Source organism: Sceloporus occidentalis, unplaced genomic scaffold (assembly GCF_023333645.1).
Source record: "Sceloporus occidentalis isolate IW3139 unplaced genomic scaffold, rSceOcc1.0.p SCAF_1, whole genome shotgun sequence".
Taxonomy (NCBI): Eukaryota; Metazoa; Chordata; class Lepidosauria; order Squamata; family Phrynosomatidae; genus Sceloporus; species Sceloporus occidentalis.
Genome location: NW_028316981.1, coordinates 186,934,109 through 186,950,998, shown reverse-complemented (window position 1 = coordinate 186,950,998; position 16,890 = coordinate 186,934,109). Strand labels below are relative to the sequence as shown.

General features: G+C 43.8%; 1 protein-coding gene across 4 annotated transcripts; it reads right to left on the bottom strand.

The window, feature by feature from the left end:
* On the bottom strand, positions 1-16,208 carry LOC149323082 (uncharacterized). 4 transcript variants are annotated; one of them, XM_089487048.1, is made up of 3 exons: positions 15,992-16,208; positions 4,653-4,702; positions 1-3,265 (listed from the first exon to the last, which is right to left on the bottom strand). In XM_089487048.1, the coding sequence occupies exon 3, from the start codon at positions 3,244-3,246 to the stop codon at positions 2,155-2,157; it is 1,092 nt and encodes a 363-aa protein (XP_089343174.1). In that variant the 5' UTR covers positions 3,247-3,265; positions 4,653-4,702; positions 15,992-16,208; the 3' UTR covers positions 1-2,154. The 4 variants fall into 4 exon arrangements, with proteins under 4 accessions (XP_089343174.1, XP_089343166.1, XP_089343188.1 ...); XM_089487040.1 differs by lacking the exon at positions 4,653-4,702; XM_089487062.1 differs by lacking the exons at positions 4,653-4,702; positions 15,992-16,208 and adding an exon at positions 15,059-15,291.
* Positions 16,209-16,890: the final 682 nt, after the last annotated feature.

The following is a 16,890-nucleotide window of genomic DNA, read 5'->3' as shown; positions in this document are numbered from 1 at the left end:
AATCCATCCAGAGGATATACTAATACACAAATTTATTTAAAATCAATGAAATTATTAGGTTAAAAGGCAGATCATCAATGAACTAAAAAAAAAAATCTGCAGCTGAATATTTTCAATGCCAAGATTTCACAGTGGAACATATCAAATACTGAGAAAGAAAAGAGAGTATGTTGGAGCATATGCAAAGTGCCTTTCACCCACTACAGAGCATTCACAGCAAGCTCCCAAACCTCTTGGATGGTGGGAAGGTTTGCCTTCTAGGAAAGTCTAAGACCCAGACATGAAGCACTGAGCAAGGTGTCATGACAATGGGAGGCAGTGAAGGTGTAAGGAACACACTACTGTCACCAGTGCCACAACTACAGGTCCTGGAATTCCATAGCATTGAACCATGGCAGTTAAAGTGGTGTCAAACCAGATTATTTCTGCAATGCAGATGCAGCCCTAGTGCCATAATGGTTTGATGTGAAAAGGTCACTGCTCTACCAGTTCTTTTTCATTTCTTTCCTCTCCCTCCACCATGTCAGTTCTTTGGCCTGCATATCATTGAGAGGGAGCAGAGCTTGAAGTTCTCCTTCCTCTTCTTCCGACTAAGACTCCGAATTCACCAGCCACCCTGACTACTGGCCATACTTGCTTGTGAATCCTGGGAATTATACCGCCCCCCCCCAAAAAAAAAAAAGTTATTCTTCCTAGTTCTATCTTTAATTCCTACAAACATCTGTGTGGTCACCCTAATCTAATTCAGTTTTCCAACCTAGCCAAATATAATAAAATCAGAACTAAGTGGGGAGAGGGAGCCTATACAAAGTAAACTGGGATTCACTGTTCTGACTGAGGAAGACAAACTGTTCTCCACTGACTGGTACTGCGAAGTGGGGGTTAGTTTGACTCATTGGAGAAAAAAATATATAGCTAAGACTGCTGATATTGCTTAAGCCTGAAAAGGATAGTGGCTTCTGAGCTCTGGTTTGGAGATACTCAGAAACTCAGCCTCAGAGAAAAGATGACCAGCAATGACCAGCCCTACCATGAGGCAATCAGGCAACTGCCTCAAAAGGCAGAGGCGGTAGGTGCCAGCAGCCATGTTCTTCTAACTATTCCCATTAAAGAACAGAGCTGCATGTGCCATAGGACCTGTCCTTTGTTACTGTTGTTCTTGTTGTACGCCTTCAATTAATTTCCAACTTATGGCAACTCTAAGGCAAACCTATCATGCTATTGACTTCCCCTGAGGCTGAGAGGCTGAGGCTTGCCCAAGGTCAGCCAGTGAGATTCCATGGCCGAGCTGGGAATGGAACCCAGGTCTCAAGTTGTAGTCCAACACTCAAACCCAAGGTCAGTCTGGCTGGCTCTCAAGGTCTATTTTATACACTGTAAATTATGTTATGTGAAGTCCAATCTTCCATGTTGGAGTAAAATTAAACTGCCAATCAATGACGCCCTCATCTCTGGTGTCACCCAGTGCATGAGGGCGCTGCCAAGGGTAGGTCGGTGGCAGCAGCCAAAAGGGTGAACTGAGCCCTCTCCTTTGCCATGGCAGCAGAGGTCTCCTTGGGAGGAGGACTCTGCCAGCACAGCAAAGTTGGGAGAGGCACGCTCAACCCTCTCCTTCCCCACCGTGGAAAAGCCTACAGAAGTGCAATCTGCACCCCCTGCACCTCCCTAGTGACACCACTGCTGCCAGTCCATTTTACGTTGGTACATTGAATGGGGTGGGCCATCTTGTCCTTTCCCTCAAGTACCAAATCATTTTGGTACCTGGCAGACAATGTCCATAAACTATCATCCTCTATAGCCTGTCAGGAGTATCCTGGACCCCATCTGAACCATGTAAACTGCATCCCCAACTTCAGTGGCCTACTGGAATCTTCTTAAGAAACAGACAGGTTTTGTGACAGAGACGTTCAGGTAGAAAATAAACTACCTGAACGTAGAAAGTTTGAGAGCTGCTGGAAGTAGGGGTTCATAGTGATGAAGGGCACATATTCTCAAGGAAGGAGCTTTAATTAAAGGAAACAGAAGAAAACGGACCACATTATGTACAAATATATATACATACAGAGCTTGACAATTAGGGAGTGGGGATAAAGAAAGAAAGCAACCCATTAAAAGCAACCTATAAACTAATTTATCCTTGCTTCCTCTGTCCATTCAGTTCATCTTGATTAGGATCTGTTCAGAGAAGAGCTTTTTGAGCTGGGCCACTTCGGCTGAAAGTGAGGCGAGCTGACTCCTCAGGGTGCTGTTCTCTGTCTGGTACTGGGACCCCTGGAAAGTTGGCAACTGGGCACCAGGGGTCTCAGTTTCACAGCAGCCGTCAAATGCCATGGCACTGCCAGGTACTCCTATGTTCCTCTGCTCCTCCCGGGTGGCTGGCCCCCTCCAGGCTCCTATCGGTGGGGATGGTGGATAATGTCCGGAGGGTTCCCCAGCGACCTCCTCTGCTCCTACAGCCATTTTGAAACGCAGCTTGTGGGGGAGACCTTTGACGCCCTCCCCAGAGTCGTAACGACTGGCTCGGCCCAAATCAGATCCCTCACCAGGAGTGTCTGGCACCAAGCAATTCCCTTCGTAAACCATTCCTTCCTCCGCCCTGTCCCGCTCCTCAAAAAAGACAGGGCTTCCCATATTAGAGCTGCCGGGAGTGGAGAACCCAGAATCCTCAGAGCTGGTGGCAGGCTCTGGACGGAAGGGGCAAGCATAGCGTGATGGATCAGGAGCCACTGGGTAGTGCTGGGGTGTGGGGGTTGGCCGGGGGACTTCTGGGACAGGGCCAAGAGCCACCACTGGCCGGGAAGACTCTGTTGGGTCCCGAATCAAACCAAAACGGAATTTGAGGGCCAGCAACTCAGCCTTGAGGCGGGCATTCTCCTCCAACAGTGCCAGCACCCGGCTCTCGAGGGCCAAATCACTGACCCTTCGCTTCTCCCGGGAGCGCTTGGCCGCTTCGTTGTTCTTCTTCCTCTTGTCCCAGTAACCATCATCCTTCTTTTCATCCGGGGTGAACTCCCGCTTGCGCCGGGCCATGGTTGAGGTTACCCCAGGCTCCCTTGGCTGGTTCCCAGTACCACCTGATGTTCTCAGTAAGGAGTGGTTGAGAAGACCATTGGCTGAAAGAAGGGAGACGGTCTCCTCGGCAAAGGAAGATACAGCTGTACGCAGTTCACAGACCTGGGTGGAAGAAGGGAGCTGGGGAATCTCCGGTTGAGGCTGGATGGGAGGGACCCCCAGAGGCAGGTCCATCTCTCCAAAGTCTGTAGGGCTGGAAAGAAAGGACAGCAGGTTAGTGCATGCCAGAGCTGGCTTTCCTCAATGTGCCTATCTGGGGAATAGCTACAAGTTGTTGTTGTTGTTGTTGTTGTTGTGTACCTTCAAGTCATTTCCAACTTATAGGGTTCACTTGAATCCTAAGGTGAACGTATCATGGGGTTTTCTTGGTAAGATTTAGAATCATAGAATCAAAGGATCATAGAATTGGAATAGGTCTCAAGGGTCATCCAGTCCACCTCCATGCCCTGCAGTATCAAAGCATCCAGCCTTTGTTTAAAAACTTCCAAAGAAGGAGACTTCACCACCCTCCGAAGGATCATGTTCCACTGTCAAACAGCTCTTACTGTCAGGAAGTTCTTCCTAGTGTTGAGGGGGCATCTCTTTTCCTGTGGTTTGAATCCATTTGTTCAGAGGTTTGCCTTCCAAAGACAATGGGAAATAAGGAAGCGCATGCGCCTTACCTGCCACCTAGTGGCCAATTCATTGGCTGCAATTGCACAACAATGAGAAGCCAGGGGAATGTGGGGGTCCAGGTTATAAGCAGTGTGCATATGCGCACACTGTTCAATAGGAGCATCTAAACAAGCTATGGCATCTTTATTTGTCTCTTATCTAATATGTAATCTGAAAATGGGCACAATCTCTACTCTGGTTTGTCTCTTTCCCTCAACAAACCAGAGAAGTACTCTAGGGTTTGTGATTGTCTTGGTTTGCTTGCTTCTCTGTTTTGTTGGAAGACAAACAGCACAGAGGAGAAAATCCCTGCATTTGACAACATGCTGTATGGTGTGTTTAGCTGCTCTGACTGCAGGATGAAAATACTGGACAGCTTGCTCCAGTCTTTGGTTTATCACAGTTCCCTGGCTTATCATGTTGTGCAGTCTTACTCCTTAAGAATATGAGAGCCAGCATGGTATACTGGTTTGAGTGTTGGACTATGACTCTGGAGACCAAGTTTCGATTCCCCACTCGGCCATGTAAACCAACTGGGTGACCTTAGGAAAGTCACATACTCTCAGCCTCTGGGGAAGGCAATGGCAAACCTCCTCCGAACAAATCTTGCTAAGTAGTTAACACCTTTTTCATGCAGTTTCAGGGTGCGGTCTGGCACACTCAAATGTTGCCAAATTTCTAGCCACCTGTGCACCGGTACAAGAATACCAGCCCCACTCTTGGAGTTGCACCAAGTTTCTTGAAGACCTGCTGGGCTTTCCTGAACACAGAACTGCAGTAAGCTATAATGTTGCTTTGCTCAAACATGCCCACACCTGTAGAAGGCTGCAAATGTTCATATTCTAAGTCATCCCTAGCTACTGTTGCTGTACTCATTTATACTCACAACAGTCACGTAATGAGTCAGGTTACTGTTGATGACTCACCTTATAGATCCAAGACAGACTTGGTAAGTAAGGATTTAAACCCAGACCACCTACACAGGAAAAATAGATGAAAATATCATTGTAGCTATCTGGCTAAGTGCCACTTCACACTACAATTATGGCACTATGATTCTGTTTTAAGTGTCACAGCGTCTTCCTACAGAGTCCTGAGATTTGCAGTTTAGGGAGGACATTTAGAATTCTCATCCTTCCCAATCTACAAATCCCAGATTTCCTTAGGAAACAGATGTGGCAGTTCAAGTGGAATTATAGCAACTGTAATTATGTAGTGTGAAAGGGCCCTAAACTACAAATAGATAAATTCCCAGATTGAACCTCGCCTCTGCCATGAACTCACCTATCTGTTTTCTGAGGATAAGAATACAGTACTACTCAGATTTATAGTGGTCCAAAAGACACTGCAGAAATAATCCTGTTTGAAACTGGTTGAATGCTAGGGAACTCTGCGAACTCTAGTTTTCTGAGACCTTTAACCTCCTCTTTCTGAAAGCTTTGGTGCCACAACAAAGTAAAATTCCCAGGATTCCCTAGCATTGAGCCAGGGCAGTTAAAGTGATCTCAAACTGGATTATTTCTGCAGTGTGTTTTGGACCAATACTCGAAGAATTCCAAGTCAATATTTCTATCTGGAGTGCTTTGGACACAATGAAAATCCCTTGGTAAATGTTAGGTTTGGCTCAAGAAATTTGGCTGCCTAAGCGCTCCCCACTTTCCCAGTCAAGGTATATAATATCCAAGGCTGGTCAAATTATTTGTGCCTGATGCGAAAGAGAGAGACTGAGTCTCTGGATGTATTTAAGAAGGTCTTATTTTTCGAATTAGATCAACATATTTGGCCGTGAAATATCTTTATGACCTTCTTCAGGGGCTGTTAAAAGAAAAGGAGGAGGAATAATATATATGTAGTAATAATCATAGCCAAGGCAAAGAGTGAAGAATTGCAAAAAATCTATTTGTTCTTCTTATTGTTGTTATGTGCCTTCAAGTCTATTTTGACCTTATCATGGCATTTTCTTGGCAAGATTAGTTCAGAGGAGATTTGCGGTTATCTTTTTCTGAGGTTGAGAGGATGTGACTTGCTCAAGGTCTTCCCAGTGGGCTTCCATGGCTGAGCAGGGATTCAAACCCAGGTTTCCCAAAAGCCTAGGCCAACACTTGAACCACTATACCACACTGTCTCTCATGTGTATGTTTGCTTCATTTAAAATTGCATATAAAACACATAAACTAGTCACTGTATATTAAACCAGGTAGAACAGAATGCATATAAAAAAATCTTTAAAAGCAATTTGATAACCTATAGAGTTGTGTTTTTTTAAAGTATCTTCAAAGCTTATACTTTGCAAATTATCAATCCCAGGAGCCAACAATCATTATACAGTTTTTCCTCTCTTGCATAGTGTCAAGATTTTATCCTAATCATAAAAACATGGTGGGTGGCAAAGAGGGGTTAGGGAATACTATATGCGAAAACCTGAACTCTAGCTCGAAGGATAAACAGCTCTACATTTTTACCATGGTGGTCTACATTATAAGCTCTCAGTAATCAATCCATATACCTGAAGGAGTTGCAAAGACTCTAAAACAAAACAAAGGGAGACAAGCACATCAGGCCTTTGCAAACTATTTAAATGGTGGATTGCTAGAGAAAGGCAGAGTCTGGAGAGGTCAGAAGTCACAAGAACAACTCCAGTTCTTTACCCACTCCTTAAGCAGAGTGAAGCAGCTGCCTCAAGTATCAGATCTGGACTGTCATGAAAGGTCAGCAAATAAGTTCATGTGTTATTTTTTATTGCCACAGAAAGGGAGAGATTTGTTGTTCTTGTTGTGTTTTAGCCCTATGGCTAAAAATTGAACTTTTAAAGCACAGAGGGAGGTCTTGAGCTCTACACCCAATTTTAATTTCAGGTATGATGTTTTCTTAACTCTTTATACAACACACCAAAACATGCTTGGCTTCAGTGCAAAATTCATTCCAAATATAGCTTCTTATAAATTCAAATAAATTTAGATGGGGACAGTTTGTGTATTGCCATCTCAGATTTTGTACAACATAGGTCCAAAATACACTGCAGAAATAACCCAGTTTGAGAACCCTTTAGCTGCCCTCGCTCAATGTTACGTAATTCTGAGAACTTTAGTTTTGTGAGACATTTAGCCTGCTTTATCAAACAGCTCTGCTGCCACAATAAACTACAGTTTGCAGAATTCTCTAGCACTGAGTCAAGGTAGTTAAAGTTGTCTCAAACTGGATTATTTCTGCAGTGTGTTTTGGACCTTAGTTTACTCTGCAGTCTCATGATTGGCAGAGTTGGCAATTCTAACTCCACACCCCACCCTGGCATCTTTTTCCAGGTAGAATTTTCTCCAGTCTCCTGATCAAGCCAAAAATGTTTGATTTCCTTATTTGCATACACTGTTAAATCTTCTGTCTTTCTTGCAATTCAGGATCACTGCCAGATGAAAGCCAAGGTTTAATTAACACCTATCAATACCAGTCGAAAAACACTTTGAAAGGAGATGGCATGGATTCAGACAGAAACCTCACGGCACCTTGAAAGACAAAGACAAAGATTTATTATGTAAGTTGAAAGGTGAAGAAAGTTAAACAAGGTAAGTGCTGGGATTAAGAAGGTAAGAAGTATAAAAAAATGTACCTTACATTGACCCATGGATAAGTTGACTCAGGGTTTTTGGGTCAATTTTTTACCTAAATTTCTAGACTTATACATGAGTATATACAGTATGTGAATGTGATAGAAAGGCAAGAGAAGTCGTAAAAAAGATAGAAGAGGGAAAGGGAGGGAAAGAAGAAGGAAGAAAGGAAAATGAGAATGTAGGGAGAAGAAAGGAAAAGCTAATGGAGAAAGGAAAGGGATGATACAACAAGAAAGGAAAGGGATGGCACAACAGTAAAGGTAGCAGAGTGAAAGATAGTGAAAACAGAGAAAATACAGTAGAACATTCAATATGTGGAAAGAAGACGAAGGAAAAGAAGAGAAATGTGAATAACGCAGAAAGGAGAATGAAACACGGTTAAAAGGAAGGACACGAAAAGAAGAATGTAATAAAATGAAATGTGATAAAATGAAACTAGAGATAATGTATTGCAAGAATAATGATATTGGTGTATGTAGAAGAATGTAAATATTTGGGGGGTGTATTCTCTTTGCTATAATAAAATTTAATTTTTTAGCATAAAAAAGAAAGACAAACAGATTTATTGTGTCATAAGCTTTTGTTGAATAGAATCCCCTATGTCATATGCAAGGTGTTATCCTCAATCAGAAGAAGGATATGTGTGAATGTGAATGTACATGTTATTATACAATGCCCATATATAGCAAGGAAAGCACACAGTGGGATCAAAATAGACATGCAATGTAAAAAAGCACAGCCTTGCTGGCACAATTCAGTGTGTGTATGTGTGTACTCATAATTCACAACAACAGCATCGCTACATTAAATTACGGTGAGAAAGGAACTGTTATCTTGACTGAGACCCAAGCCAGAAGAAAAAAGCTTCTTGACAAGTTTTAATGAAGCCATTTCACAATGGAGCCTCCCTTCAGAGATTGCATGAAAAAAAAGGGCAACTTTGAAGTCATCATTTGGGAGACCTGGTTTCTGGCTGTTGTCATCACCAGTCCTGGATTCGTGCCATACCATATTCTTTCAAGTGTTTTTGGATGGGTATCGATAGGCATTAAATAAACCTTGGCTTTCCTGTGGCGATGCTCCTTTTTTCCAAAGGCAGTCTGGGAAATGCCACTAGCAGAGAATAAGAGTGGCCAGCATTGCTTATGGGCAACTCGAAGGCTAGAAGACTGTACTAGCCTCCCTTAGAGACCTTGGAGGACTGTCCCCTTCTTGCAAAACTCCTGATTTTTGTCCTAAATGCAATCTAGGGGACATTTTTGCCATATTTTTAACTCTCCTGGGGCCATTTTAGACCCAGGAAAAAGCTTTTTAACAACAGAAATGAGTGGAAGTTATTTCCTCTTCATGTCCTTTATTTTAAAAAAAGCTTCTTCTGGGCCAAAATTACTATGATGTAGTGGTTTGAATGTTAGACTACAACTTGAGAGATCAGGATTCAATTCCTTGCTCAGCCATGAAATCAACTTGTTTGTACATACAGCGCTTTGTAAATCTACAGTGCTATATAAATAAATCATCATCATCATCATCATCATCATCATCATCATCATCATCATCATCTGGGTGACCTTGGGCAAGTCACACACTCTCAGCCTCAGGGGAAGGCAATGGCAACCCTCCTCTGAACAAATCTTGCCAAGAAAACCCCTATTAATAACGCTGCTTCTATTTTCCAGGAGGGTTCCCTTCTACTCTTCTAGGTCTATTTGTACTACCAAATTCAGTAGTAGCAAGGTGAAATGTAGCCTATTAACAGATCCAAAGGGGTGAAATCGGCCCTGAAATCAAAAAACGTTGTCTACCTCCCAGAGAGGGTCCCAGAAGGTAGAGACAAGAGAGAGGGCCTTTTGGGTTGTACTGTACATCCTCCTCAACCTGTGGAATTTTCTCCCCAATGAAGCCCACCTGGCCCTGACATTGTCATATTTTCTGTGTCAGATTAAGGTGTTTTTCTCATCCCAAGCATATGCTTGGAAGTGAACAACTGGTTTTTAAATACTGGTCTTCTAATTTATTCAGGGTGGGGGAAGTGTTGCTTTATTTATTGTTACGTGCCTTTAGGTCAACTGTGACTTATGGCAACCTCATCCCAGGTTTTTTGTGATCAGACTTTTTTACAGGGGGAGTTGTCCTTGCCTTTTTCTGAGGCTGAGAGTATATGATTTGCTGGAGGATAACCAGTGAGTTTCCATAGCTGGGTGGGGATTTGAACCTTGGTCCCCAGGAGTCCTAGTCTGACCCATCACTATACCATTCTGGGCTTTTGTCTATATGACATGGTGCTTTTGTTGTTTGTTTTTAAACTTTCTACGTTTTACTTTTATTTTTTGGTATTTTAGAAAAAGGAATCAAATAAACGTAAATACAGTACTCATCTTCTTCCTCTTCTGGATAAGAATACACTTATAGAATAAACCAAAAATTTTTTGATAGTTGGGACATAATCTGGAGTTAATCCTAGATTCATAACTGTCACTGAAGACCTAATTTGCTTTAACACTGAGGAGTGTCTATGCCCACCTTTGGCATGTTTACCATTCACTGACATTCTTGGATGAAGAAAACCTTGTTATTATAGTTCGCACTCTCATTCCTTCCCAAGTGGTTTGCTACAGTGCACTTATACATCCGGTTTTCCTTTAAGATCATCTGAAAACTGCAGTTGGTGAAGACTGTAGCAGCCTCAGTTTTGGTCCAGGCAATGAGATGCTATTAAATCTTGGATACCAGTGAGGTATCAGACTTATTTCAAAGTGCTGGTAAATGTTGACAACACCTTAACTTAGGCTTCATCTACATTGCAGAATTAACCCATTTTGACACCTCTTTAACTGCCATGGCTCCATGCTATGGAATTACAGGATCTGAAGTTTTGTGAGATAGTTAGCTTTCTCTCTCAGAGAGCTCTGGTGCCACAAGAAACTACAAATCCCAGGATTCCGACGGATGGAGCCATGACAGTTGAAGTGGTGTCAAACTGCATTATTTCTACAGTGTGGCAGCAGCGACTTGGAATCCAAGTATTAGAAGAAGCACCTTTCCTAGTAACAACAAAGCCAATTTTTTAGATCAGAAAGGAAATTCTGGTGGGTGTATAGCTTATGGCAGGACTTTCTCAGTGGCAGCACCCAATTTAAGGATCTCCTTCTGTGCAGAGATCCAGCTGTTTCCCAGACTGTTTTTATTTAGGCATTAGTTAAAAACTTACCAATTTGGACACTCTCTGTAGTAGTGTGAAAATTGAAGGTATATATTTAATGTTATTGCTTGTTGCTGCTATAGTAACTGTTATTTATGTGGCTTTATGTCTTTTTTTAGGATTAACTTTAATGTTATTCTAATTTTATTGAGCTTGTGGTTCTCTAGTGAGAAAAGAAAGGAGACAGGAAACATTTTTTTTTTCAAAAGCTGGTAAGTGACAACATATTTCTCCTATAGGAAAATGAAGAGGCAAACGGCCCTCTGATGCTGTGGTTGATATTTCTAGGTCCTAAACCTCAGTCAATAAAGTGGCAGTGTTAGTATCACGGTAGGTTTGTTATGGGGATTGTTATATGGCCTACTTCCTGTGTTTGTGCCACTTGTGTGGCCTATTAGTAGTGCCAAATAACCTTTTAAAAGGCTTTGGATGGTAGACCTGTACTTGCCAGATCTTTTTGAACTACAAACTCCCTCAATCCCCCAAAGATTGGAAGAGTTACTGTTTTAGGAGATGGATGCTGGCTGAGGCCAAGTGGTTCTGCCACTGCCTGGCAGGCCGGGAGATTTTGGGAGTTGTAGTTCAAAAAGCGAAATTTTCCAGTTTTGGCAATTAAAAGCCTAACAACCAAGACTTGTGAAGGGAAAGGTTACAGCCAGGCACGAACTGTAATTTATAGCTGCCACACCAGAATGGGAGCTGTAGCTGACAAGTCCATCTTGTGCTGGATTATTCTCTTACCAGCTTGGCCTCAGGAATTTACGGAAACCTTATAAATGAATCAAATTGAAATTTTCTAACCATCCACCTTTGTATAGCAAGATATGTGAGTCCACCTTGCTCTCAAGCCACACAGGGTGAGTCTCCCTTATCTGAAGTGCTTGGGACCAGAAGTGTTTTGGATTTCGGATTGTTCTGGACTCTGAAATATTTGCATATACTTAATGAGATATCTTGGAGATGGGCCTCAAATTTAAGCATGAAAATCAATTATGTTTTGTGTGCACCTTATAAACACAACCTGAACAAAATTTTATACATACTATTTTTAATAATTTTGTGCATGAAACAATGTTTTGTTTTAACAAATATAATTTTTTTCTGTGCAATTTTTGGGGTGGCAGTTAAAAAGCAGAAAAAATGGTGTATGAATAGTACTTCAAGTCTATACTTGAGGTTTGTGCTTATTGAACCATCAGAAAGCAAAGGTATCATTATCTCAGCCACCCATGGGTACAATTTTGGAGTATTTCAGAATGCCAGATAAGGGAGACTCAACTTGTATTATATTTCATGTCATCTCTTCTCCATCATTGTCTCTCTTCCATTTTAACCACACAAGACAGTTTATTCTCCAAGAGAAAACTGGGTGGGTGAGTGGAAAGAGACTGGTTCAAGGCCAGCGACTGAATTTCCTGCCCAGGTAACTCCAAAATCTATCAATCTCATACCACACTAGTGGTTCTGAAGAGAAAGAAAAATATTGCAACACTGGAAGCTCCAAACACATTAAAGATTTTGTAGGTTTTGAGTTAAGAGCAATCCCTGGCTCCACCACAGCAAGCAGAAAGTAAGGCAGCTGTCCATCTCCGGCCTCATCTCAGGGGTGGCTTTAATTCTCTCCTGGCCAGAGAGCCAGTGTGCACTCAGATCCCTTCTTTCTTCTGACCCTTTTCTAGGCAGCGTTGTAACTAGGTCACTCCCTCAACTGTAACAGTTCCCTCCTACCCGTAGCCTTTCTGTTATGTTGTCCTATTTGTTGGGAACATTCCAGTCTAAGAACAGGACTGGATGTGCTGAACTGCAAAAGCAGGCAAGCTGGGAGGGGGGAAACAGTTCATTTAACAAAACTCCTAGTCTCTTTACTCATCCCACCATCATGCACGCACATACTACTACTATGACATATGCAAATGCTGGGGGAGGTTGATAGCTTTCTGCATAAACACACCACTTCGTATCCAAGGCTACTCCTACCCACCCACCACTCTTTTTCGCAAAGCTTGTTTGGGGAATGGCTTTTGACAGGTGATGGCTATGCAAGGCGCCCAAATTTGTGTCAGAGTCTGACATGATGGAGTTGAGAAGTCAATCTTCCGCTGCATAAGTACAGCTGGCCCTCCACCCCCCATGGATTCCAGCATCCACAGTTTGAGAATTATAAATTCCAAAAAGCAAACCTTGATTTTGACATTTTATATAAGGGACTTTACTATGCCATTATTATACTTTACTATGCCATTGTATATGATGGGACTTGAGCATCCATGGATTTTGGATTCCAGGGGGGTCCTGGAACCAAATCCCAGAGGATACCAAAAGCCCACTGCATATGTGTTTGGCACAAATTTGACTCTGATGAGAGGAAAAGAAAGAGAGGAAAGCAACCACAGTTTTCCAGCCAGCTGTATTGCAACACTTGAGGGACTATGCTATTTCAGGACTGATATTCATCACGCTAAAAGCAAACATTGTACAAAACCACCAAGGAACCGGTTATGTAAAAGGCTGCCCTGCCCTAAAATCTCCTCCCCTTTGAGGGAAATAGGAGGCGTGAACTGTTTACATTGTGTAGTTCTAAGAAAAGATACTCCTCCGGTTTTTGGAATTACAAGGCACTCAGTACAAGGTCAGGCTGACACATTAAAAAAGGGAAATGCAACATATTTCTGCACTTCATGTGAAACAAGCAGCTTGACTATAGTACTACCAGTGGTTTACACCATCTGGGGCAGTAGATGTGGAACAAAACTCCAGTGATGTATACAACTGACTTATATATACAAGACCACACAGGCAATCCAAGGGACTTTGCCACAAAGGGCTGAGCCTCAGAATGCTTTGCAGTCGTGCATCGCAGGCAATTTGATGTGGGGGATCAACAGTTATTTTTTTCCATGGGACTGGGACAGTATCTAGGCCCACTGGCAATAATTGCTGTTCTCTTCCCTTGGAAACTCACCAGGGTCAGGCAGCCAATGGCTCAAGACCACTTCCAGGAACTGCTTCATGGAGTTTTGGATGAATAATGTGTAGCACTGCACACTGTTTCTTTAGGGCACCCATAGGATTTGAGTGTTGGACTATCGTCCAAAGCACATTGCAGAAATCCAGTTTGAGATCGCCTTAACTGCTCTGGCCCAGTGCTACAGAATCCTGGAAACTGTGGTTTATTGTGCACCAGAGTCCTTTGACAGAGAAGGCTAAATGTCTCATAAAACTAAAATTCTCAAAATTCCCTAGCATTCAGCCAGGGCAGTTAAAATAGTTCTGCAGTGTGTTTTGGACCTATGACTGTGGAGACCAGGGTTTGAATCCAGGCTTGGCCATGAAACCCACTGGATGACCTTGGGCAAGTCACACTTTCTCAGCCGCAGCGGAAGGCAACGGCAATCCTCTGAACAAATCTTGCCAAGAAAGTCCCATGGTAAGTTCACCTTAGGGTTGTCATAAATTGAAAACAACTTGAAGACACACAACATCAACAAAGATAGACTGAACCCTAAGCCACTGCTTTGGTTTGCTTGGGCAGTCACAAATATAGTCATGTGGGTGCACACATGCACACCTGACACTGGACAGCTTCCAAAGGTCACAGGATCCTAAGTGTCTATAGTTTCAAAGAGAACCGTAATGTGCATGAGACCAAAATTTCCAAACTGAGGATCACTTTTAAAGCCTGTTTGGTGGAACCACGTAAGCAACAAGGAGAGCTCCCATTGTACGAATACCTCCAGGGGAAAAAATGCAAGCCTTCCCCCTATCATTGCAAAGATAACAATTACAAAAATAAATAACAATGTTTTAAAATGTAGGTATTGTGGTGCAGTAGTTTGACTGCTGCTTGGCCATGAAACCCACTAGGCGACCTTGGTCAATTCACACTTTCTCGGCCTCAGAGGATGGCCAGGGCAAACCTTCTTTGAACAAATCTTGGCAAGGAAACCCCATGGTATGCCAGAAATGACTGTAGGCACACAACAACAACAATAATCTAACTTCAAGTTTGCCTAGAAAGCAATGATCTGGGAGGAGCCGTCTCCTCAACCCAGGAGGGAGCAAACAATGGCTGGTCATATTCTGGGAATCAATGGAAGTGCACTCTATACATGCTCAATGGCACTCCATACCTAAAATGAGCATTCAGAAACTTGTCCCTACCCCTGCCTGGAACCCACCAAAACAACAACAACCCACAACCTATCAAGGAACAATAGTGGTGGGAACTGATGGGGGGGGGTCTCTTACACAAGCCCCCCCTTTCTTTGTCTGTTCAGCATCTTAAAGCCAGGGTGACCAGATATCCTCCTTTTCCAGGACATGTCCTACATTTCAGCCATCTGTCCAGGAGGAATGCTCAAATGTCCTCCCTTTTGAGGAGGCCTAAGAAGCATGAATTTACATTTCCAGGAGTGTTTTGAGCCTTTATGTTGCCATGCCCTCCATTTTTCTGGATTGTCCTCTATTTTGTGGTGGCTTGTCCTCCTTGGCGGTGAGGACATCTGCTCACCCTGTGCCAACTTACCTTCACTGGTGCAAATTTAGAAATACGTACAGGGTGACCAGAGGTCCTCCTTTCCTCCATTTCCACCTTTCCTGTCCAGGAGGAATTCCCAAACGTCCTCCATTTTACGGGATGTACTAAAACAAATGACAGTACTTCCTCACAGGGAAACCATACTTGCCCATAGGGAAACATTGGGGAATACTTGCCCACAGGGATACATTGGGAACTACTTGCCCATAGAGATACATTGGGAATTATTTGCCCATAGGGAAACACTGGAGAATACTTATCCATAGAGAATCATATTGCCTATAGGGAAACATTGTGGAATACTTGCCCATAGGGAAACATTGAGGAAGACTTGCCCATAGGGAATCATTGGGGAATACTTGCCCATAGGGAATCATTGAAAAATACTTGCCCTTAGGGAAACATTGGGGAATACTTGCCCATAGGGCATCATAGAAGAAGACTTGCCCTTAGGAATACATTGGGAATTACTTGCCCATAGGGAAACATTGGGGAATCCTTGCTCCTAAGGAAACACAGGACCTCTCCATCCTTTCCCTATGGGCAAGCATTCCCCCATGGTTCTCTATGGGCAAGTCTGGTTTCCCTGTGGGCCAAGTCCAGTCCCACCATTTGCTTTCCCACATCCTCCATTCATGGGGGAGGGCTTGGAGTTGTCCTTTGGGAAGGCCCCCCATCCCCCCCCCCCCCCAATTTCCCCTCAACGTCCCTCCTTTGGCTCTTGTGCTTCCAGGAGGGCTGTGGCTAGCTTTCCTTGTTGGCTGAGGTCTCCCTCTTCTTCCCTTTCCCTGGGGAGGGTCCTCCATTTGCCAGGGGGAGGAGGAGGAGGAGGAGGAGGAGGAAGAGGAGGAGAGCTTGGTCCCCCTCTGGAAAGCCTCTTCCCTAGAGCCAGGGCCCACCACCCCCATCCCCCCTCCTCACCTGCTTGCAATGGGGAAGAAGAAGGGGGAGGCCAAGGGGAAGGAGCTGCTTGCCTGCTGGCCTTCCTCTCAGGGCTCTGGAGCTAGCTTGCTTGCTCTCCCTCTTGCAGCAGGAGCAGGAGCAGGTCCTTGGCAAGCGCCTCCCAGTCCCAGATCCGCCTTCGCTGGGCCCTGGTTCAGCCGAGGACGCCGCCTCACCCCAGATCACCCCCGGCGCCAGCAAAGAGGGAGGAGGAGGAGAAGCAGACTGGGAGGGTCCCTCTCCAGGACCCCTCCTCCATCTCTCAGCCTTCCTCCTGCTGCTGCCCAGAAAGGCCCTCTTCCCTTTGGAGCATCCCTCAGCAGCAGCAACATGGACACAGGCATAGTCAGAGTGAGGAGGAGGAGGGAGCAAGCTTGTTTTCTGCTGCCCCAGAGAACAGGACCCAATTGAGCAATGGATGCAAGCTCCAGGAAAAGAGATTCCACCTCAACATTAGGAGAAACCTCCTGACAGTAAGGGCTGTTTGACAGTGGAACACACTCCATCCTTGGAGTGTAGTGGAGTCTCCTTCCTTGGAGGTCTTTAAGCAGAGGCTGGATGGACATCTTTGGGGGATACTTTGATTGAGAGTTCCTGCATGGCAGAATGAGGTTGGACTGGATGGCCCTTGTGGCCCCTTCCAACTCTATGATTCTATGATTCTAACTCTGCCCACACCTTTATCCTTTAGGGAAATGTCTAATTAACAGTTTGTAAGCCTGAAGATCAGGGTATAAATAAATAAATTATTATTATTATTATCCAGGAAATGTCATCCCAAGACCGAACGGCATCACCCACAATATTAGGGGGACCTTCATGTGCTCGTCCTCCAATGTGATCTATGCCATACTATCATTAATGCCCATCAGCACTCT